At 39.9% G+C, this 25,563-nt stretch overlaps 1 protein-coding gene across 2 annotated transcripts; it reads right to left on the bottom strand.

Annotated features, from left to right (window-relative positions):
• Nucleotides 1-1,089: 1,089 nt before the first annotated feature.
• On the bottom strand, nt 1,090-17,855 carry slc29a2 (solute carrier family 29 member 2). Of its 2 annotated transcripts, none has more exons than XM_023345845.1 (13): nt 17,589-17,848; nt 11,638-11,689; nt 11,430-11,511; nt 10,133-10,275; nt 9,908-10,047; nt 9,691-9,825; nt 8,181-8,278; nt 7,951-8,020; nt 6,708-6,883; nt 6,517-6,622; nt 6,335-6,420; nt 3,103-3,302; nt 1,090-2,785 (listed from the first exon to the last, which is right to left on the bottom strand). In XM_023345845.1, the coding sequence occupies exons 2-13, from the start codon at nt 11,667-11,669 to the stop codon at nt 2,674-2,676; spliced, it is 1,380 nt and encodes a 459-aa protein (XP_023201613.1). In that variant the 5' UTR covers nt 11,670-11,689; nt 17,589-17,848; the 3' UTR covers nt 1,090-2,673. The 2 variants fall into 2 exon arrangements, with proteins under 2 accessions (XP_023201613.1, XP_023201614.1); XM_023345846.1 differs by having other exon boundaries at nt 2,674-2,785; nt 11,638-11,686; nt 17,589-17,855.
• Nucleotides 17,856-25,563: the final 7,708 nt, after the last annotated feature.

The following is a 25,563-nucleotide window of genomic DNA, read 5'->3' as shown; positions in this document are numbered from 1 at the left end:
TGAAATGAGGTCGATCATTTTCATTTATCACACGATTGATTTCTTTGTTGCAAAAGGCCTATTTACACCCAAGTTTAAATCACATTCAGATTGGTAACCTAGGCGACATGGAGTTACAGAGCTCAATAAGTCTCACAATCATCTCACAATGACTTCAAAACATATTTTGAAGGGTTGTGCACTTCAAAAATATATATTTTTTCCTTTCACTCAATCTTCCATTAATACGCTCGACTGTCAAGTCTGCAGTTTTTCCTGTCACCTATGTAGACTGGAACTTTTCTGTATTATTAGTCTCGCGATATTCTAACATGAAGTGAGTTTTGGGTTTTCATTAGTTTTATGGATCAAAATAAAAAATCTACATTCATAAGATCAGTGTGTAATTAATGTAAATTAGGTTTTTCATTTTCTAATAGACTTCATTCTTAGTGCAGAGGCGTCCAAACCTTGTCAAAAGTACTCAAAGGCATTAATAAAATAACATCTTTTAGAAAATACATTTTTGTGCCACATTATGCAGGCATGCAATATTATGAGTCATTTTCCCTGTTTTTGGCTAGTTAAATTTTCAATAAAATACTAGTTAAAGTTATCTTGTGTAGGAAAGGAGTGTGTGAATCCCAACTCCAAAATTTAAAGTGTTTTGTATGGAAGGCCATTTCTGCCATAAAAGAAAAAAAATAAACGTCCAACAGGAAGTTCTAATTTCACGATTTAAAGTCAGAACGATAAGATGCCGTAGAGAAACAGTGTGACCGTCTCATAATTATGATTTTGGATGTTAAAATTATGACTTTCCTTTCATGGCAGAAATGGACTTCCACAGATGTGCAAATTAGAAAAATCTAGAAAACATTTAATCTTCCCTCAGCAATAAGAGCAGGATTTGGTTAACACTCTGAAAACATTTAATGCATTTAGCCAATTTTAATAAAAATACTACTAAAAAAAAATTTAAAAAAATTATGACGCACCGTCTGGTTTTTGATGAAAATCAACACGACTTAAGTAGAGCAAATATTTTCCTTTAAGATTTTAATTTGTACTATTTCACTCTAATTGTTTATAAACCAGCAGACGTCACAGAACTGTTGGGATTCATTTATTGACAGGAACAATGAAAAAAAAGATTCCCTTTGCTGGAACTGGTTTCTACTGTGAACGGCACAGCGGATCACTACATGGTCATTCGGTCGGAACTGAAAACATGAGGACGCAGTCTGTTGCTATGGATACTGATGGTATACAAAACACATTTTGCTTGTACAGTTTCATGTCATCGCCAAAGTGGGAACCGGAACATACCGGGCCGCGCGTTAAGGCCACAGAATCTTAAACTCCCCCAGAACATTTGAGTCCAGTTCCATCAGAACCTTATTGGTTCTGATGGAACTGGATTTCATGCATTAGTCTTCGTCTAACTGCAGTGAAGTTCTGCCGTCTCCTCACTGTGTTGTTGGTCCGTTTTACAGTAGATGGAAGTCCAGCAAAAAAAAAAAATAAAATAAAAAAACACCAAAATCAAACACTTTCAAGGTTTTTTTTGATCCCATTGTAAAGAAAACGTGTTGAAGCAACAGCTGCCACATTGTCGACATAAACAGGAACATAAACGCGCTGAAAATGATCTTTAGTGGTAAACAAACAAAAACACTCCGGTGGTGTCAAAATGAGAAGTAAAACCTCATGAAGCAGCACACACTGTAAAACACACAGAGTTCATCTTCCGATTAAACAACTCAGGACTGGAAAAATAAAACCAGAGTTCTTTTTACTCCGACTGAAAACCGGGTCGTCCCAAAGGTTAAAAAAAATATTTTATTTTCAATACTTTTAAGAGAAACCGAAAACAGATTCCAGCATCTTTTTTCTTTTCAGATGTGGAACGTTTGGATTTTATCTAGAGATAAAACCCAAACGTTGGCTAAGCAGCTAAAAAGTTCAGATTTTAGACTTAAATGTTAAATAAATAAATAAGTAAAATTGGGGAATTTGAGTACGGAAATACTGTTGTGCTGGGTTGCTTTTTTAAAATTTATTTAAAAGAATGACAGTTTGAAACTAAATGCGTAGGAAGCCTCTGCTGCTTGGTCTTTAATCAGGAAATAAGCAGAGCAGCTGATCACATGGAGTTCAGGTGAAGCTGCAGGCTGGGAAAGAAAGTTGAAACACACTAAAAAAAAAGGCACCTCACCAGTAAAAGTGATGAGGAAATAAAATCAGAGATAAACAATCATGGTACTGATTACTCAATGTCTCAAGATGTCTTTAAACCGACAATACACACGTTAGCCACCAGATGGCAGTATTTACCATCAAATTAGCTTGTGCTTAGAAATCCTGCTTTAGTACCTGGTTCATTCAGCGTTACTTCCTGTTCGAATCATTACAAAACAACAATGTACAAATAAAAAAAATACAAAAATATTTGTCTTAAAACAAACACTGTGAAGCGACGAAAACCCAGAAAACTGACGTGGTTTCAGAATGATGTACGGATTGTTCTGGACTCAAAGTCCTGAAATGTTTCTCTGTTCCACTGGAACGACATGCTGAACAGAAACCAGTTTAACTTAACATGAAAACTAATATTGGATGTGTTTTTAGACAAACTGAGAACCTCTCCTTCAAGGAGTGTGGAGGTGCTTTACCGTGCCGTTTCTATGGGAACTACACCAGACTCCTGAGGAGAAAGGACAGGGCGGCCCCGATGGACAGACCCAGGGCCAGGAAGAAGGTCATCAGGGCTCCTGCAGTCTCTGCATCTTTAGGCTCCACCAGTCTGGAGAGACGCCACAAAACCAGATGATTTTAGCCGCCAGTCACTAAAGATAAATTGTTAAATCATGAATTAGCTGCAACCTTCCCAAGTCACACAAAGACCTGATGAGTCAGACCAACACAATGAATAGAATCACACACACAGAACCAGTCTGACTGTCTAAAGTTCAAATGTTGTTTTTTTTTTAGGTGATGCAATAACTAAATTCCAGAACAGGTGAGATCAGAACAAGACGAAGAATGATGGTGGCGGAGTTGTGAACCTGTGGGGACAGAGTCCAGGGGTCAGAGGTCAGCCGCCTGCTGCGGTGTACTCACTGCGGCGCGTAGGACATGGAGAGGCACACGGAGTAACCGCTGGACACGGAGAAGAGAATCATGATGAGGGTGAAGGCGGCGTCGTGGGAGAAGATGACGGGCAGGTGGGAGCGCTGCTGGACGTTACAGAGCATCAGCAGGGGGATGAAGATCACCCTGGAGACCACCAGGGCCGGGAACACACGAGACTCTTTACCAGGCTGCAGGGGAGGAGGGAGAGAGGAAACGTTCAATCCATCCATCCATCCATTTTCTGTTCACCCTTGTCCCTAATGGGGTCGGGAGGGTTGCTGGTGCCCATCTCCAGCTACGTTCCGGGCGAGAGGCGGGGTTCACCCTGGACAGGTTACCAGTCTGTCGCAGGGCAACACAGAGACATACAGGACAAACAATCATGCACACACACTCACACCTAGGGAGAATTTAGAGAAACCAATTAACCTGACAGTCATGTTTTTGGACTGTGGGAGGAAGCCGGAGTACCAGGAGAGAACCCACGCATGCACAGGGAGAACATGCAAACTCCATGCAGAAAGACCCTGGCCGGGAATCGAACCCAGGACCTTCTTGCTGCAAGGCAACAGTGCTACCAACTGCGCCCACAGTGGCGAAACGTTCAATTCACATATAATCCTCCCACCTGGGTTGGATGGAACTGTATTAAATATGTGCACTTTTCTGATTCACATTTGTTAGAACTAATAATTATTCATCATTTTCCTTCGTGTTGTTCACACAAATGAGGATGAAATTCTACAAACACGCTGGAACATGTGATGCATATTCTACATGTTTGTCTTTCTAGCATCGTGTTTGAATTTATAAAGAGAACGGGAGGAAAAAATTGTGGCTAAAGCTGGATAAATTATTGAGAGTCCAAATTTTAAACTCTCTAAAAACTGACAAATTAAATATTAAATATTGTCATAACTCATGTCAAGAAGTATCTTCTAAGACACATGTGTCAAACTCAAGGCCCGCGGGCCACATGTGGCCCGCTACGTCATTTTATGTGGCCCTCTCCCCCCCACCACCGTTTTACAGCCCTATTGATTGACTTAAAATAGGTTTTGAGCACGAATTGACTAGAAACTACATCTCCCATAATGGCTTCAGATTCTTACCAGCCAACATTACGGCTTCTCGCCACTAGAGTGCAGCAGAATCACCTCAAGCTGATTATTAATTTTCCCAGCGAATAAAACTGAAACATCGACAAGCTAACAAGCTAAAGAGCGAAGTTCCGTGACGTTTCAATCGAGGACTTTTACCGTCTCCTGCCCTCTGATTTGATGCCACAGCTTCGACTCCATGCAGCTCGTGTTTTGTCCACGTTTGGAAGCACCTGTCTGAGCGAACAGATGTTTTCAATAATGAATTTAAACAAGACCAAGCACAGATCGCGCATTACTGACGAAAACCTACACGCCATTTTGCGGATTTCCACAGAATAGAACTAAAACCAGACATCGACGAACTGACCAGGGGAAAACATTGGTAAGCACGAACAAACTAAATTTAAATAGAATGAATGTAAAACCAAAACTCAGTATACTGGAATATGCATATAGTTTATTGATTTTGCTTGTTTTGTGTTTATTTACACAACACAACACAATGAGGATGTGTGTGAGTTGGTGACAGGGTGAAGAGGATCAGCTTTGTGTTCAAGGACAGGCAACATCACCTCATTGTTTTGTTCTTATGTGACATACATGTTCGTTGTGTAAGAAATAACGAAAAAGTTTTGTGAATGAACACATTGAGAGTTAATATCAAAACTTGTTTTTATTCTTTGTCTGCTTATCTTTAAAGCAGACAAAGATGAATTTTCCCAGGGAATAAAACTGAAACATCAACAAGCTAAAGAGCGAAGTTTAGCTGAGCAGTTTAAAAATACTGAGCATATTTTTAAACTGAGCAGTAATTTTGCATCCATGCAAATGTAATATTTAAAACTTGAATACATAAAATCAGTCATTTAACAATGAGGTGTTGTTTAATTTATTTTTAACATTGTATTTTAATACATTTATGCTAGGGTTGCCCAAGTCTAGTTTTCCAGACCTATCACTCTGCAACTTTAGATGCGTTCTTTCTCTAACACACCTGGATCATAAACTCATTCATAGGCCTCTACAGAACTGAGTTGCTGCTAATGAGGGAAGTCAACTTTTTGTCTGGGGTATGTTTTAGCAGGGACGCATCTAAAAGTTGCAGTCTGGAGGACTGCACTTGGGCATTCCTGATTTATACCGTCAATGTGGCCCTTTGAGGGTGGCCAATATGCTGAAGTGGCCCTTGGTGAAATTGAGTTTGACACCCCTGTTCTAAGAGTTACTGTGGATGATGATGATGCTGTGAGGAGGAAGATTCTCCAGTTGGAATGTGTTCTTGCATTGAACATGAAGAGACTGTTGCTATATTTCATGACCAACTAGTAGCTCAACTTCCAGGCACCAGAGGTTATAATCCAAGGTCACAAGTCCTGGATGACATCATCAGTTGCTAGCTAGCTGTGCTAATAATAATAATAATAATAATAATAATAATAATAATAGTAATAATAATAATAAGCCTCCTTTGCTGCTTCTCTTTAAATGTACAGGTAGGAAGTTATGATGGAACTGTTGTTCTCCTAAATTCACTCTCACATCAATCGTCACGCTAAGACTGAGCAACACGTCGGTTAAGGTTCCCTGATTGGTTGAGGTCATGTTGTGTTCGTAGGAATATAAACTGTCAGTAAGCTAAAAATAGAAACCGATGAGCTGTTAGCATTTGCATGGGGTTTGAATGCTATTTACAGCGACATTCTTCTCTTTTAGCACACTGTACAGACAAAAAAAAAAAAAAAAAAAAAAAAAAGAACTGCCCCCACCAATATGTGTCTAAACACCTTATAAGGACATTTAGGACAAAAGTCCCCGCCGTTCGCTCTGAACCAGCAGCTCCGGGAGGAGAAAAGCTGCCGTACTCCAGGCTTCGCTCCCGTCTTTTTAAGGATGTTTATTGGTCCCTGGACGTTATGCTGCCAACGCTTAGCTTCCGTCAACAACTCAGGCGGAAGCGAGAGCGCTGCGCAACGCAAGTAACGACCCGGCCGGAACACGGTGCATTAAATAACAAGACACAACTTATCAAAGCTTCGAGGCAGGCAAGTTTTCCTCGAGGAATTTAAGTAATCGAGGTACTCGAATCACTCGAGGAATCGTTTCAGCCCTAGGCTCACCCAGCGTATCCATGTAGTGATGGTCCGGCCAAACCAGTCGCTAATGTTGAAGACCAGGAAGCAACACACCCCGATGAAGTAGTGTCCTGAGAGAGGAGAGACAATTTAAGGGAGGCAAACGACAATAAACCGGCTCCATGTTGAACGCAGATCTTCTCTGAATCAGCGCTGCTCATTCTTACGCCATTTTCCATTTGGGAATGCTGTTCGGACATCGACAGTGACGGCGGGGAATACGGACAGCGTGACGGTGAACGCAAACGTCACGCAGAACGCCATCACCCAAATCTGAGACGTAAAGAAATGAAACGGTTTGTACGTTTGATGAAGCAGCAAAGAGAAAACGGGAGGTTCCCAGAATTTCATCCCGTACCTTTTTCAACACCTCCAACACCGAGGCTTTTTCTGCAGAGCTGTCGGTCTGCTCGCTCCTGTCTGGACTGGTTTCCAGCTTGGCCTCGTCCCGACTGCTGCTGCTGCTGAGGGCTACGGTGGCCACCGTGCCGTTAGCGTGGCCATTCAGCTTCCCGTTCTCCAGAGAGGTTCCATCTGCAGTTCAGAGCATTCTGGTCAAGATTTCGTTCTGCTTACAGCTGTAACTAACAGCGCATTCACACCAGTTCTGTCTGTCCGCTTCAGTCCAACTCCAGTCCGTTTGTCTAAAACGTCCGGTTTGTGAACGAGTAACTGAACTCTGAAAAACGCTAAAAAATACAAATCTAGGTCTCAGTTTGGTTGAAGTGAACTCTGGTGCAGTTCGAATGCATATGCGAACGCCAAGTAGTCCACTTATAAAAGCAGGAGTTGGACTACAGCGCAGGGCATTCTGGGTAATTACAACCAAGACAAACATGCTAATTTAGCGCTAGCAGGAAAAATGGCTCCCAGTTTGTTTGTTTTTACCAAACACAAGAGAGAAATCCTACAACTACTAAAATCTGACACCACTTCATTTTATGAAGAAGAGAGTTGCGCTAAATGTCTTCTTCAGAGGTTTTCATGTCATTTCTTTCAGTGGTTTTTGGTGCAGCGCCACCACAGGCGAGAAGATGAACAAGTTTTTCAAACCTTTTTGTTGGCGTGAAAGAAAACCACACCAGCAGAATGTGTGACAAATGTTGCAATTTTGTTCCCCGTCAACCATCAGGTACGAAAACATCATAATTCTCCAAAACACTGACTCAGCCAGCTGAACAAAAATACACACACTTTACTTTTGAGGTATTAATTTGGAAAAAAAAAAGAAAAAAGTGAAGTTTTCCTTCCACTTCACTTATGGTCTGGCTCATAAAATGTCACTAAAATATATTCAAGTTTATGGTTGTAAGGAGACAAAATGTGGAAAAAGTTCTGTTATCTTCCATACCAGTTGGGTTTATCATATCCTTTATTTCCTGTGTCTAATTCATCAGTGGAGGCACCTCAGGGCTCGAAGCAGGACGGAAAATGTGAGTGTGTGAATGAGTGAGTGTGTGTGACAACTAACAGAGCCGTCTTTGTCTGGCTTTTAACTGGATAAGCGGAGAGTCAACAAACCTAATGAGATAATATTCCAGCTAATTGATTTGATTCAGTCACACTGTGAAGCACATTTATCGTCCTAAACAAAGTCTCACCAGTCAGCAGCTTGTCCGTTGTGCCTTCTTCATACTTGCTGCTTCTGTTCAGGTAAAACTGAGCAAACTCCTGCAGAGAAACAACAACAATGGAATTTCAAACAAGTCCAGACAGCACTATAAAAACACGGCAGAGCTGAATTAATCTACGCAGGTTCTCAGGCAGACGAAGCAGCTTTTACTGTCGGAAAATGACAACTTAAAGGCTGCAGTCTGAGTGTCGTACTGACCGTGTGTGGCAGCAGCAGGTAGCTCAACAGGGTGAGCAGAGTTCCCACACATGGCGTGATAAAATAACCCAAGGCTGCAGATTCAGAGTCTGCATCACCTGCGTCACAACGGGGAACAGAACGAGACTCGGCATGAAATGCGTCCTTGGAAATGAACCGATGTTAATCAGGGTTCACAGGCTTTTCCCCACAGCAACTTTCATGCATTTTCAAGGCAAGTTTTCAAACGTTGGAGATGAAAACAATACAAATGAACTAAAAGAAAAAAAGACAGTTTCAGTTCACTATTATGCAATATCATTTATTAGATATCAAAAATGTCTTGTGAGTATTCTATGTTCTACAGCAGAGGTAAGGTAAACTAAAATATATATATAGAAAAATGTATGTCTCTCTTACAAACACCCTGTAAACCTGACTGGTTCGAGCAGAAAACACAATTTGACAAAAAACATAAAAACTCTTACCATGTATTTGTGGCCTGGTTCTTAGAGGAACCATCTTAGTTCACTTGAAACAAGACAAAACTAACTTACAAGTAACATTTCAGCAAGCTATAGGAGCTTGATTTAATTCAATAATTAATTCATTATTTTTAATTGATTTTTTTAAAATATAGACATTTCAATCTGGAGAGACTCACACAGAGAAGAAAATAGCAGTAAAAAAAAGATTTAATGGTACAATCTCTTTGGCGCTCGGTTCCAGCAGAAGACCGTGAGCCGAGGATCGCCGTGAGCAGGCGGTCTGCTCGGCGAGCTCGGGATAGTCTTCCCCCCGGGAACGAAACTGGTGGTGGAGCGGAGCTTGGAGAGGGAGAGCACAAGGGATCCTGGAGGACGACCCTCATGGTGAAGGTGGAGATGGGGAGGAGGTGGGTCGAAGCACAGCTGACGAGCAGGAAGACCACAGGGTAGCTTGGACTTTTGAAGGTGTCTTTGGACAACGATTGGCTGAAGCGGCGTGAAGCTCCGGTCCGGATTGGCTGCGGTCGGGCGTAGTGATTGAATGATGTGGTGAAGCTGGTCGAGTCTCCCAGTTTGAATTTTCGCCAAGGCTCCATCTGCCAGTGGAACAAGTCATTTTTCTTATAATTTAAAATGTCTAGTTCCACTGGTAGATTATATGACTTATAAATAGTTCTTTTGATCAATATTAAAGAATTATTGACTATTAAGTATTGTTACTTATGAGATAGTTTTGTCTTATTTCAAGTGTATTAAAATATTTTTATACTAGAAACTAGACTGGAAGTACTTGGTAAGATTTTGTGCTTTTGCAGTGTGAAACAGGAAATGTTTAGTCTGATTTAACTTCAGAAGGTGTGAAAAAAAACGTCTATTTGTGTGTGAAAATATCAGGTTGCAACTGTAAACCCTTGAAAACACCTACATGAAATGCAAGCACTTTCAAGGATTTCAGGCACCCGTTTATAGCGGCTTTACTACATTGCTAGGCAACAGAGTGGTGCGGTGCGATGCGTTTGTGTGTGTGTGGGGGGGCGGCTCACTGGCTGTGGTGAGCAGCATGGCGATGGCGGCGAAGGTCCCGGCGAGGCCCTGGCCGCTCATGAAGACGGCGCTGTAGTTCTGCGGCAGCAGGCCGACCAGGCCGAACAGGCTGCCCTGCAGCACGGCGCCGAACGCTGCGGACCAGCAGCACCGTCACAACGTGTACAAAAACAAAAAACTGCTGCTTCTAGACAGCCTCCAGACAAAGAAACTCACAGTTGATGAACCAGATGATCGCCATGGTGACGGAGAAGAAGAGATCCTGATGCATGTCCACTTTCACCAGGACTGCGGTGAGGATGAAGAGCAGCAGGATGAAGACGAGGCTGCCTGCGATGCGGATGGCCTCCGATATCCTGGAACGGAAAACATTTTTGGTGATCGGGGTCGCACTGGGACCGACAGGTTACCACCAGGGCGGCGCCGCCTGTAAGCACTGACCTCTGGTACATGAAGGAGTTGAGCAGGGTGAAGACCAGCAGGGGCAGCTGGGACAGAAAGGTCATCCAGTTGTTGAAGTGATACTCCTTGGTGACCGCCGTCCCGTTCGTCAGCTCCGTGTTGTTGAGGCGGCTTTGGAAGTACTGCCAACAGAGAGCAGGAGTCAAATCAGACCCATCTATTTATACTCGACACGTGGAAACAGAGCTGGGCTTTTACTAGGCCGCTCCAACATACGGGTGTGCTTTGATCTACATCATTCTGTTGTACCTCTGGCTTAACGTTTAGAGTCGTTCTGCTGCTGGAAGGTGAAGCTCTGATCCAAAAACATACATTTTTTAAGCAGGTTTTCCTCCAGTATTCTATTCAAAAATACTTTATTGATCCCGACAGGAAATCAAATCCAACTCAAATCATCCAAGTATATTCAAAGAGTCATTGTGGATGGAAGGATGTCCACAAGCAGTCAGTGTTGCAGTGAATGTAAAGGAGCCTCTGACCAAAGACTGCTGCTGTATAAAAGTCTCATCACTGTTAAGACAGGCTAACTAGTTGTGATGTTCTCTAATCAATTAATAATTAACTTATCCATGTGAACTTTTAACCATTTTAATAAGGTAAAACTGAAAGGTTGGAACTGGATATTATTTCGGGTTATTCTGGGTTAGCAAAAGACGCTCATTACTCCTTTCAGTTTGCATTGGTAAAAAAGAAAGAAAAGCATGCTCTCTCTTCCCTTCCCCTTCATCATGCAGCACGTCGTCAACAGAGACTGTGTTTTGTTCTGACTCATTTTGATCGAGACATTTTGTTCGAGATCTGCTAAAAAAAGAAAGAAAAAAAAACCTCTTTAATGTAACCAGAAACGCCTCTTGTGTCGTACGAGTCATTTTCCAAAGCCGTGTGTTGCGTTTGTCTGCAGCAGTCAGACGAAACGTTTGATAGCAGTTATGGCAACGTTGTCATCATCGGTTAAAATGTAACCAGCCTCTCGTTCTTTCCAGTCATTAACGGCTACTGTTTGACTTTTAGAGTCTCTGCTGCTGATTTGTTTTCTAAACTCGACTCCTGACAGCCTGTTTCCTGATGCAGAACTTGTAGGATAATGCTGATAATAATCATTTTTGGTCTGATTGAGGACAGAGTCATTTACTGCTTGCTTTAAAACCCATTTCCTGTTCTAAGATCCCCCTCCTTCCATCTTCTCTAAGTAAAGCGCTGATGGACCCACATCCTTCTTTTCACATTCTGTCAAATATAGCATCGCTATGGAAACCGTTTCACTTCTTCTTCTTACCAGTGAGGCAGTCATGAAGAAATTCCATGGCAGCAGCGTTCCCAGGCCTAGAATGAAGAAAAAGATTCCCACCAAGCAGAACCTAGGGATTACGGGAGGAAAGGGGGACAGAAAGACAGAAGAGAGAAAGATGGATGTAAAAGCAGAAGTTTCAGCAACAGACTCCATGTTGGTTTTATGAATAAGAGGAAGCGACGGTTTCACTCACCGGTCTTGTGGCGTGTCGGTTCGGCCTTTCATAGTGACGTTTGGAGTTTCTGCTGAAACCAGAGAAATAAAGACAAACATCACGATCCTGTGAGATGCTGAATATCGTAACAAAGTATTTATAGATTTCAAGGTTGAAATCTATTACCTCTGAATGTTTGTAAAAAAACAAAAGTACTTGCATATTTAGTTACTTAGTAATAAAGTTATCAAGATGTTTTCGGGTCAGTTACATTCTGCTATACACCAACGTTTTTTCGTCGGTGCACCCAAATTTTTTAACACATTATTTCTGGTACTTAACTCATCATGTTATAGATTGGGTTTTTTTTTACATTTATTTGGTCTTGCTTCATTCATGTGATTTTAATGCCTTTTTTACTGAAGATTTCATAAATAAAATGCAACATCATTAGGGGTGAACTGGTAAATTTGACCTCAATTTCTTTAATTAGATTTTTTTTTTTAATGGCACATTCTGCAGATTCATCATTTAACCAGTTAAGCTTAGTTGATGCAATAATAGCAGACATAAAAAAAATCATTCCACTCCTTCTTTTAAATAAGAAAAGGAGTGTTTTATTGCCTAAAATGCAGTAACAGCATTCCTTTAGTGAACGCTTGATTGGTTGGATGAGTCAGCAGCTATAAAATACGTCTAACATGTGAAAAGCTCAGAATGTTCTGCTAGGCTTAACATCAATACAGTGTAGGAATGATCTGTTGACAATTTGTTGGATTCACTGATTAATAATTACATAGCAAAAGGTGCTTAATAGGAGATTTTTTAAAAACAGAATTTGAACCATGTGAAGCTAAAACTGCCTCTTGAGGACTTCTGGGTAGAACAGATTCACAGACAACGGCTTTTATTTGATATCTTATACAGTTTTGGCTCACCTACTGCTCTGAATACATTCCTCTTTCAGCAAATGTCCTTTTCTTGTCCAGTTAATAATCTATTACTAAATTAGTTGGCATTTCAATAATCAATTCATCATAATTAACCCAATTAATTGCCTCAGCCTTACATGTAAAACCGATCTCATCCACCGATCTTATCCACCTCTGCAAATGTCTGAGAAATCAGCCGCTGTCCTCTGAGAGAGGACTGACCAACAGACCCACCTACCGCATCACATCTGAATATAAGCGGTTAATTATTGTCAACCCACTGTTGCCGACTTAGCAACTTTTTCAAGAACAAAAAACTCCCAAAAAAAACCTGACATCGGCGAAGATCAAAATAAGTATCAGTCAGGAAACTGCAATCGGTGCATTTCTAAACATTATGTTTTACCCATTTCTCAAATTGTCAGAATAAATTGTTTTGTGTCCTACAATGTAAATTTTTCCACTACATCTACGTCTGTTTTTTCTATATTTCAGATCATATTTTATTCCAATCATCAAATCAAGTATCATTAACTTCTTCTTGTTGATTTAAACCTCTGTGAGACACTTTATTACATCCGATTGCATTCAAAAGTGCTCTCTAAATAAAACCTGATGGATTTATCGACAGAGCAGAATCCCACTAACATCAGGAGTCAACATGTCCTCCAGTTAAAAAAGCAAACGGACTGAAGGTTCAATAACTTCCTGTTTGCTCCGACACCCCGAGGCTGGCAGCTGTAGCCCAGTCACTGGAAACACTGAAGTTCAGTCTGACCACTTTTGGTTTAGCTCTGAGCTGAACAGAACAAACAACATCAGCAGTCTGATGTTGTTCCTCATGAACACACAACATCGGCTGGGAAGCCATAGCTGAAAAAAAGCAAAAACAAAAAACCCAACAACCTGATTTTTATTTGGTTGAGTTTCACAAAATCATCTCTTCTCATCTCATTTGTCAGCATTCAGTTTTCCTGTTTCTAACCAACAAAAGTGTATGAGTCACAGTCATGGTAAAGTAAACATGCATGTCTCAGTAACTTAAACACCACAGTGCACCACAGAAACACACACACACACCATTATGGCCTTGGGATTCTTCACAAAACACCAGAGTGTTTAATCAGAGTGACTCACAGTAGCTTTCCTTTAACAATAACCAGGAAATAAGGTTATTCAGAACTCATAACATCAGTTCACAGCATGTCTGACGAAGCCAAGTAGAACTAATTACAATGTGCTCGTAAATTATGAACCAGGGAAAAACAAAGATGATAAAAACTGCTGGTGTTCTAATAAAACATAAAGGCAGAAAGTCGCCGCCTCCGGCTTTAATATTCCCCAAAGCTTTGTCCTTCTGGAGCTAATGACAGAGAAATCCCACTGTGGATTAATGATACACTGTTCTACCAGGGGGACGGACAAACAGCTGTTTGTGTCTTTCAAGGACAAAGAGCCTCAAAGGAGACAGTCTGAACGCATCCAACCCCTTTAAAAGCTGCTTAAAACACTTCCAGACCCTTCTAAAAAAAAACACTTCTGACCCACGTTATCTGTTTTACTAAAAGTAGTCAGAGCAAAGCAGAATTAATTACGTATTTTTAGCAGAATACGACAAACTATGAAATCCATGAAGATTTTCCCCCTCAAAATTTCACTCTGTTTTCATTTTTCTAAATTCCATTTTAGGTATTTATGAACGCAAACAGTATTTAATAATGATGTGAATGACTAAAAATGAACAAGTCAATAGAAAAAAGTTCAACATTTATTGTTATTCTGTTTCACAACCAAACAAACTGCTGTAGTTCAGCAGAACAAGGTAACCAGCTGCAGCTAGCTAGCGAGCTTCTCCATATTTCCGTGTAATCGTCGTATCTTCCGGTCAACTGTGTGCCGACATAAAAGTCTTTGAGTGATTCATTTATTTTCTTGGGAAGACGTTGGTGTTTCAGAGTTAGTTATTTTTGCCAGAATGACTAATTCATTCTGTGTGTGTGGAAAGGAGAGGAGAGCCCAGCGAAACGGCGTGTACGGGAGCCGAAGTGGCCGAAACACCTCAGAAACTAAATAACATCTATAGCAACAGACACTTAATCAATATCAATAGAAAATATGTCCGACAGAACGTTCAAAAATGTCACTGAACTTCCAATTCTGAACCACACAGCATTCTGGGGGATGTAGGCAAAGGCTTCAGTTGCTCAACCTCTCACGGTGAGTTACGCAAGATGAGTAAAATCAACTAAGTTTCTCGCCATTTGGTGACCGAGCAACAACCTGTTGAGTAACTTGCGAAGCGGCATTTTGTGTTTCGCCACCACGCTTGACAAAAGAAAAACACAAAAAAACTATCGTGGCGTAAGAGGAGAAAGTGAGGAAAGCAGCTGGAGAGGAAATTAAGGATAAAGCAGAAAAAGCAACGTCTGGCAGCATTTCAGATTTTTAAAACAAAAATCTATAATGATCAATATTGACAATTATGGATAATCATAGCCATATCGCCCGGACCCACAGAATATCCTGCCCTTCTCGTCAATATCACCCAGTAATTTTATTGTGGATTCCATTTTGTTTATTCTGACTCCACTTCCTGCATCAGACATCATCGGGTCCTACAGACCTGCTGGATTTCAAGCTGACCATCTCAAGGTCAGCTGAACAAAATCTCACTGTCCATATTTGAATTAACTCTTTCCCCCCATAAACCGTACAGATGTTTTTCCTCTCAATTTTCAAAGAAAGAAAAAAAACAACTTGAGATTTCAGGCTGAATATTCATTGAATGTGAAAATCTCTCCTGTTATTTACTCGTCTCTTTTCCTGCTCCTAGCAACAACATAACCTGAGCTAATCCTGCTTTTTGTTCTCAAAAAAACCAGAAACTTTGACCCAGTTAGCTTCTGTTGTTACATGAAGCAGATGACAAAAAGATCAACATGATCCCTTAATAAATCTGGATGAGATCCTCCCATACTTACCTTAAACGGGAGTTTGTTTCATGCCTGCACAGCTCTTCTCCTCACACAAGTAAATAATAAAAAGCATACAGTTGATTTCAAAGGATCACATTTGGGCTTTGAAATCATCCTACATTCATAACATTTTATACGACGCACTTTACATGTAACGTCTAAAATCTAGGACTGCGAGTTCAAGTGAGAAACTTTCTAGTTATAATGAGAAATCCTCTCATTAAAACACATTTATTTTCTTGCCTAGACAAGAAAGGTCACAACAGTAACATCAAAATATCATAAAGTGTCACCTGGATGAGAAAACAGAGTCAGAGGTCACACTACTTTGTACTTTTCTGTTGTCCGTCATTTTGACTGACGCCGTCAGAGATACTTTGTCTCTATTCGTTCTACTTTTATCTGTCAATTTTAACTGATATCAACATTCTGTCACATTTAATATTCAATAAGTTGGACAGACAATCCAGACCCCATCACACATTAATCAAGCAGATGAAGATAACTAACTTTTTCTCCGCAGTGATAAAAACCACCAACCGAACAGTTCTCTTAATTGACTCCATATAAACAAAGTTTCGATCGGACCCAACCCGACCCGGACCGAGTCCTGAGACATTATGTCTGAGCCCAACCCAACTTTAATGGGAGGCTGGAGCCTGAAATAAACCTGTCCCAACGTATTCATTTAATTAAGATTTTACTGCCTGGTTTGAATAATGGTGCTCTGACCATTATTCAAATGGTCTGAAAACATCGTTTGTTTAACATCTTCCAGTTCGTCTTTTGTTGTAACACAGGATAAGTCAAATGCAAATTTCCTGCGATGGCTTCAGACTTTTCCATCAATTTAAAAAAAAAGAAGAAAAAAACAGTAAAAAACCTTCCATAATCATAACTTAGCAACTAAATCTGGACATTTTTTTTTATAACAGGGCTATCTGGAGATAGAAAACTTAAGATTACATTTATCCATTTGTATTAACTCATTTAAATTAGTTTTGCAGCGTTAAGGACACTGTTGCATTTCTATCTTAACTATTAAATGTTCCCATGGATACCATGATATCTTGAAACTGTCATTTTTACCCAGCATCATCAAACTGTCAGAATCTCATCAGGGTCCATGTCTACGTCACAGACATGTTGCTTGTAGTTTTAAAAACAGCCTTAATTTGAGCAACAGCTTCAAGCTTTAACAGTTTCCACGGTTTTGAACCCGAGATGAGATAAAAATATCAGAGCTCATTAATTTGTCGCCTTCACGTTTCAGAAAAGTTGCGTCATCAGAAACATCCAGATGTGAACCAAGAGTTCAGATGTTTCACCCATCATTGAGAGGCCTTGTTGCTTTTACTACGACGAGGCTAAACTGTAGAATAAACTTCATTTTAAAGTGACAGAGTAATACTGAAGTTCTAATGATGGATCAATCAGATAGTTACTGTATGACTGTAAAAAGACTATCTGTAGCTAGGAATGCTAAAGAATCTTAATATCATGAGTTCTGACAAATCACTCTAACATCTTTATCAAACAAAGAACGTGTCATTGATGAGACATGTGCTCCTGTTAATTGTTTCTGAAATGGGCTAACAGGGCCCAGAAGTTTTCAAAGACTTAGGATATTTTTGTAATGAATGCATGCTTTCATGAATGTATACAATATTCAAACATTTGGAAATTCTGATTTTATAATTATAAAGCTATCTCACCAGGGATGTTTTAAACTTGTCGGTGTGCAGGCCTGCCTATTAATGCACTGTAATTTCTGTATGCGCGCCTGTTCGGCTAATTTAGAAACGTAACATTATCGACTTCATCCACAAAATAACAACTTGGATGTTAATTCATCCTAAATATGTTAATATCCATCAGTTCAAACACATAGTAATGAGATTCATAACAGAGGGAACCTAAACCGTGAGATGTTTCATCAGCCAGACCACAGGAAACTAAATAACTTACTAATTTGACATTTTATGTAATATTTCTAATTAAAACTTAGTAGCTTAGCTGTAGCTCGGGCTCGTGCTTCCACACCTCTCTTAGCTAACATGATACCTTAGTGTCAGAGACTCACCTTGAGGAAATGTTCCCGTTACTATGTCTCTATAATGTTCCCGCCGTCCATAGCGAGCTGTTTACTAAACACAGGGTCTGATACGACTGAGAGAAAATAAAACTATAAACTGTGTTTGAGTCTAAACACGTGGAGAAGAGACTGCGGCAGAATGAAACGCAGACTCCATTAACAGAGTGGACGTGGTGTCAGCTAGCTCCTCCCACTTAATGACAAAAATAAAAAAATAAAAATCACTTCCGTTTTGGCGGGCGAGTCACACAAAGCCACTAGCAGTTCAGTTTTACTAAATCCACTATAAACCAGTTTGGTCGGTCAAACCTATTCTGTTCATCACAGGAGGAAACCATAAAGCTCCGTACATTCCACGTCAGACTTATGGGGCCCCTATGGGAGGCCCCAAGGGCCAAAACTTACTAACTCTTACAAATACTATCAAACTCTCTTACATATACGGACGTTAACTTAAAATTTCAGTTTCCGGCGGCTACCAGAGGTTAAATCTTTGTGTTCATTAATTTGCAAAACAACATTATGTATCTGGAAAAAATTAAAATATTTTGTGTGGGCAAAAAAATCCTGAAAAGCTCTTATGTGCAACCACGAATTTATTCTTTTGAAAATCTGCAGAGTTCCAGTTCCGGTTGTAGCTGCGGTCTTAGTACCGCACATGAATGTATGATTATCAGGTGAAATAAGAGTTTTTTTTGTTTTCATCAACTTTGTCGTTAAAAAGATGCCAGTCTAATGTTTCATCATAGCAACGACTGAGGGGAAAACAACAAATCCCTGATAATAATATCTATAGAATTTTCTTCTGTCTGAATTTGGCCTTATTATAATTATTTTTTTCTTTGCAATGTCTCTTCAGATTTCTTTTGTTGCTCAGAGTCAAATTAATATAGATTTCTTAAAATGACTCAAATAACAGCATGTCGGTGGAAAGCTTTTTGTGCTGTGTGAATTGATCTCTGTCACATTTCTGTGCTTTTGAAACATTGCGACGGCGCAGAGCGTCACACTAAAACATGCTCCATAGGAGAAGAGAAACTCAAGGGCAAACTCCATCATAAAACAGATTTCCTGGTTTTCTGCGCCCCCTCCTGGTGGAGCAAGCAGCTACAACAAATGGGAGCAAATCTCCAGACAGTGCAGATGCTCATTTATCTACGCATCTCCGTGCTTGACGAAAGTTTAAAGCCAAACTGTGTTACAAAGTCATTTTGCTCAACCGTCTTCCCCTTAAATTGTGGTAAATGCGTCAACATTCAAATTCAAAATATTTTATCACAGATAATAAGTAGGGGTGCACCTGGCCGGTCGCCGATTACCGATCTTTTAAAAAAACCCTAACTGACCGATTCCGATTTTGGCCAATATCATTTTTTTTTTTATCATAAATGTTGCTCAATATGGAGTGACTATTGTTAGCTGTAGATGCGCAGACATGAGCTGGACGGCTGGTTTGCCACTCAAGCCTCTCAAGGGAGAAAAGAAAAGCTGGTTGATTTTTAGACCTTTGCTGGTGTTGATAACATTGGTGGATAAGATCGGCTTCACACGTGAAGATATTTGATTTCCACAGATATATAACATTTTACTCCTTTTATCTGTACGTATACATTCATGTTCTCAAAGCATTGCTGAAATGAATGTTTTAAGAAAGGAAAAGATGAAGGTTGTGAACTGATTAAATGTGCGTGGTGAAGGTTACTTTGAAGAAAGGACAGTCTTTGTGTCAATCTTTGGATGTTTGGGTTTTGATTTCTGAACTCTTTAATATTGTTAGAAGGGTAGCTTGCCTGTTTATTTTAGGAACTTTATTATTAAGATTAATTACACACAGATGCATATTTGAAAGCCTTTATTTATGAAAATTTTCTGCTTGCAGCTAGTAAAAACATGGCATTTACAACTAGAATATTACATCAGACTAAAAAAAACAAAACTACGTTTAAAACAGAAATGGGGCCTTAACGAAAAGTACATTTAAAACTTGTTTAAAGGTTATTTGCAAAAGCTTCTTTTGACTCATCGGGACGAATATGTTCCAATTTATTATATAAGACTGTCTATAGCAGCAGCTGTGAGCAGGAGGAAAATGTCTGTCTGTGGTGATCACAGCGACATATTAAGGGCAGGATGCTGGAAAAGTTTAAGACAAAAAGATTTGTGTTCAATTAATGAAGTGAGAACAGTCAGCAATTTTATCAACGTGTCTATGAAAATATATAATTACAACTGAAATAATCCATTTGGTGGAATCTGTTGCATGGGCACATGGATTGTATATAAACACAATACCAGATTGTGTAGCTTTGGCTGGTATGATCTTTGTAATTAGTGAAAACTACTAATCTAATTTTTTTTTTTTTTTTACCCCTCCAGGGGGTCTTTTTGTGGGCTCTAGTGTCCCTTATATGACAGTAGACTGACAGGAAACGGGGAAGGAGAGGAGGGAAGACATGAGGCAAATGTCGTCGGGTCCGGGAGTCGAACCCGCGACGGCCGCGTCGAGGACTGAAGGCCTCCAAATATGGGTCGCATTAACCGCTACGCCACCACGGCACGCCCAATCTAACCTAATTTGATTTTTCTCTGACTTGTTACCAGGATTATATCCTGAATGAACACCAAGCCAAGTTACATCTGGAAACTCAGTCTGAATGTCGTTCTGCCTTCAGAACCACTCCGTGTTCTAAAACCCACTTCATCTGTTACTACGAAGGAATTCCTTACATTTGCTTATTCTTCACGTTTCTGAAGTTGGGACACTAAATATATTGGATGAATAATCCACAAAAATACAATACTGTAACAAAAACACTTGCTACAGTATGTTATGTAATTGCATCTCCTCTAGACGAAGTGATCATCCTCATCTCATTGTCTCTTCATTTTCTTCTTCTTCTCTCTCCGTTCCTCCGTCGTCTCCTCGCTCTTCCTCTCTGCTCTGGGCTGAAGTGGATTTATTTTCCAGGAGCAGCTGAAACAAAACATCAGTCAGCTCTGCTGTTGTTAATGCAGTTAATGCTACTAAACCTGACAACTTCTCAGTACCTGGTGGTTGATTCTTCTGAGCTTTATGAACTAAACACCCAACACAGATGAGGGCTGCGATGAGGACGAGGATGAACCGGCACTTCAGGATGAAGACGAAGTTGTTAGGTTTGGAATGGTCTAACGGTACTTTACAGAGACAGAGGAATATAATCGTAGAAGTTAATGAAAGTCAAGCTTTTTGGTATATTTTACAAATAGTTTGAATATTTAGAAGAACATCTATCATAAATGCAGACTGCATGAAGTGAAATCTTCTGGCGCTGCCATGTTGTCTGAACTTTGCACCTATAATTCTGGTCCATTTAAGCTGCTTTGTTGGTTTTTTACTAATCTGTTGTCATCACACAACAAGATTAATGAAGACAAATACAGAAGGTTTGAACTCTTCCAGACATTTTATAGCTCCTATTAAAGAATGCATCTTGAAAGTATGTATTTTTTTATTAATATTTCTATAATGTCAAACATAAAATTGTTAGCTACTTGGATTTAGACTAAAATTTCCTGCTGTTCTTTGTAAGCCTTGCTGCTATTATTTCTTTTATTTACAAACAGTGGAACTGTCATTACATTTGTTTTGACTTTTAAATATTCTAGATTTTATTTTGACCTATGTTTATTATATTTATTTTATAATTATTCATAGGTGTGCTGCAGGGGAGTGAAACATGTCTGAAATAGCAAATGGTGAACCAAGATGGAAACAGTGACAGTTTCAATATTAGGGCTGTGATTTAACTTATCATCAAATTTTCAACAAAGGCAAATTTACTCCATAAAATTATTCTTGTAAAATGAAAAATTATTATTGCACAGCTTCAATATAACAGTTTGCAGCTGTGATATTGCACAGCTGCAGACAGGCAGCGATGCAATAACAAATAAGATTCACACTTGTAATTATTTTCTGATTTCTGAACTTAATATTCCACCCAGCAGTCAGATTAACAGTGTTTCAGTCACTTACCTTCACGTGTGCTTTTAGTGATGTTCTCTCTGGCTGTAACTGTGATGGTCGTTCCTTTTCCTTCAACTTCAGTTAAACGTGGTAGCTCCATAGAAACCTTGCAGATGTATTTTCCTGAATCACCTTTTGTCATGTTTTCTATTATCAGAACTGAACACTTACTTTTCTGCTCATTCTTAGAGCCTGTAGACTGATTTATGACAGTCTTATACTCTATTAATGTTTGGTTTTTCGACCATTTAATGCCAACTCTTTCTGCTGTCCCATTCCAGCAGCAGGTGATGCTTCCTGTTTCTCCTCCTTGAACGGAAACATCAGGACTCTGAGTAACAACAAGTGCATCTGAAGAAACACCTGGACAGAAACACAGCTGAGAATCAGTTGTGTGAAGCTGAAAATGTTCTGGTTTTGCACCTTGATATGAAAATGAGCCACATAGGGATATTTATATGATAAGTTAAATTAAAAAAAGAGCAGAAAATAGCTGAGGGAAAATGTCGCTCTTGCTCATTACAATTGCATTTCCTGATCGGACAGTGATGAAATAAATGTTTTTAATTGTCATTTTATAAAATATCCATATTTACATAATGCCTGACATAAATTTTTGACATCAAACATCAAGATTAGTTTTCAACAGACTTAGATCTGAGTTGCTCTTCTGCCTTGGAACAGGAAGTCATCGGTTCATTGGTGTTGCATTTATTGTATTTTGATTGTTCTATTAATCTTTTATTATCTGACTAATGACAGATCAAGTTGTGTTCTCCTCCTGTCTCTTTGTAACAATTCCCAGCCATGGTTTACTCACCTATGATAATAGTTTAATTTAGTAGTAAATTACTTCCGTCAGCTTTGAACGCGACGTCCATGTTGAGCACGAGGTTTTGTGTTTCTCAGAATAAAAGCTTTTTCATACAAACTAACCAAGCGTAATTAGCTGAAGTTAGCTGTTTAGCAAACATTCATCCTTTTGTTTTACAGCTTTCATTTCTGAGAAATAGACAGCATCCAACATGAACAAACGGTAAATAAATGAATATATTAAAAAAAAGTTACTCACTCCAAGATGAACCTGCACAGAGGAGCAGCAGACTGGTGAGTAGAAGTGCCATCATTTGACCAACGAACACTTCGAAATAACGATAACTGTCTCTCCTCTAGCACAGATCACTCTGCCTCCTCTTTCTCTTCATTATAAATAATCTCAAGTGTTTTTGCGAAACAATGTGACAAACCACAGACCAGGTTCCTTCCTCTCTAAAGCGTCACTTCATTTCTCAAGCAGACAGAGATCAGTTGGCAAAGTCCATCCATCTGTATTTGTTCTAAAAATTAAATACACGAGTTTTGCAGTTCGTATTTTTTAAAATGCATGTTTTATATTTTTAAGGATTTCCACTGGGGTTCAATGTCCAACCTTAAGAGAACTACAAAGAAAAGAGACACACAGAAGCAGCACACGCTATCTGGGAATGGGAGCTGAGGTCCAGTCTGACGATTGTTATAGAAATCATGTCTTTACAAAATGTGAAACGACTTTTAATTCATTCGCAACTTGCTCTGTAGGGTTCAGTGATCCAGGACCCTGCAAATAAAAATGAAGATTAGAATACATCTGGGGAGGCGTGCTGTGGTGGCGTAGTGGATAGCGTGACCCACATTTGGAGGCCTTGAGTCCTCGACGTGGCTGTTGCGGGTTTGATTCCCGGACCCGGCGACATTTGCTGCTTGATTTCCCTGCTTTCCTGTCAGCCTACTTTCCTATAAGGGACACTAGAGCCCACAAAAGACCCCTGGAGGAAAAAAAAAAAGAATACATCAGAGATCTTTGTTTTCTTATTCTCATATCTGCAAAATACGTCAGTGTAATAACTGAGCCTCATTTAGAGACTCAGTTATTTACAGTCCATCTGAGGTCATGCTAATGAAACATGACCTCTGTTAGTGTGAAAGCAGCGCTAAACAGGAAAAAGCTCAACCGCAAACTTTATAAACGTACAGGTGGCGCTACTTTTACTGTCTGTTTGCTTCTGACCCAAACAGACAGAAGCAAACAACCAGAGAGATTTTCTCCTGTCAGAGTTTTACATCCACTGAGCCGACTGTGGCTTTTAAACCATTTGAGAAAACCCAAGGGATGATGCCGCCTGTGACTTCTGGCTTCACAAGCTGTGAATGCATGTTAGCGTAACAACACTTCCACCATGTTGCTTCCTTTCGCAGCATCCAGATGCCTGAAAGTGCCACTTGTATAAACAGCATGAACACATCTGGCCTTTATACGGTCCAGGAACAAACAGGCTTGAAGATGAATTGTGTGTTGTGGAATTTTCTGATAGAGAAGTGATTAGGACTGAACTCGTTGTCTTTAAGAGTTTTATTAAAGCTTGTTATAACAACTATGCCACAAGCCAATCCTCCACAGAAGTTCTGTCTGAAACCTGTTAGAGTGATTCATTCTCCACAACAGAACTAGTCCTGTTCCCACATGGGCTGAAAGGCTGCAGAGAGAGGATGAAGCCATTTCTCCAAAAGCAACACAGAGAGCTAGATTATGATTTGAAGATGCCCTCTGGGACAAAGATTTTAATTTTTGGAGCCATGTTTTCATCTTCCCGTGAGAGGATGGTGGTAATAAACCCAACATGTTGTCGAAATCAGAATATTCTTGAGTATAAATGCCACCAACTCAATTATCCTGTTCTTTAATTTGGCATTTAGGAAAGATAGGCTAAAACAATCCTGTCATGAACGGTGCGGTGAGGGGTGGTGAGGCAGACGCTGTAGACCCAGGTAAGATGAATAAATGATTTTAATAAAGCAAAACACAGTCCAAAATAACGGGCAGCACGGCCGAGCGGAAACCAGGGCTCGACGCCGGTAGCAACCTTAAAAATGAATGGACAACGGAACAACACGAACGCACATTAGACAAGGACCCGACAGAGAACAGACACACAGGAGACACTAAATACACTGGAGGTAATCAGGGAACAAGAAACACCTGGGAACTAATCAAAGGGAGAACAGGACAACACGGAGACACAGGAAACTCAAAATAAACACACAGCAAAACACAGATCACGACAAATCCATATTTTTCCACATACAACATGACTATTTGTTTAAGGAGTTGTCATTGTATTTCTCCAAATTGCTTCTGTTCTATGTGTGTTTCTTGTTTTCATGTCAGTCTCGCATTTATCTGCTGCAGATCGATGTTGTGAGTCTGTAGGTTTGTGGTTGAGCGTCTTCCTGTTCAGCCGTCCGAGACAGAGAGTGAAGCCATTTCCGATAAACAGACCTCATGATGGTTCAGAGCTCGATGCGAGCGGGAGTCTCTGAACGCCGTGCTGCTGTCGTATTACTGACATGGTGTGGAGGAAAAGGAATTGATTGAGAGGCAACAAAGAAAATCTCAAAAGCAGGTTCTGGTTCTGCTGGGAAATCAGTTTTAGACCTAGAGAAAGAAGAAGAGCAGTTCTACGAAAACACAATTTTTCCCTTCCTCCAGATCAACCAAATCAAAAATGTCCATAGGGCAAAAATTAAAAGTACTGACAGCTAAGCTAAAAACAATACTTTAAATGGTATATTAGAACAGGATCAGCAGAAAAGAAAGAAATACTTTTATATCTAATGTGACTGAATTATGTACAAAGAGCCATAGGACTTCAAATTATGCTGTGGCTCATATGCTATTTATATTATAGCATTTAATGAAGCACTTGGATTATGTTGCATCAGCTGATTCATGACGTTTGAAGAGCTATGACGTTCACAGCTTTTAAATACATTTATGAAATATTAGCTTGTCCCTCAGATATTCTATGTTTAGAAAAAAAAACTAGAGAAACGGGCTGTGAGAGAAAGGTGTGACTCTAGCGCGCACGGAGGAAATAACCTGTGGTTTCCTACGTTCCTCTTTGTGAAGACTTTCAG

This window comes from Xiphophorus maculatus, chromosome 14 (genome assembly GCF_002775205.1).
Source record: "Xiphophorus maculatus strain JP 163 A chromosome 14, X_maculatus-5.0-male, whole genome shotgun sequence".
Classification (NCBI taxonomy): Eukaryota; Metazoa; Chordata; class Actinopteri; order Cyprinodontiformes; family Poeciliidae; genus Xiphophorus; species Xiphophorus maculatus.
Note: the sequence above shows the minus strand (reverse complement) of the source record. Positions and strands in the feature narration are given on the sequence as shown.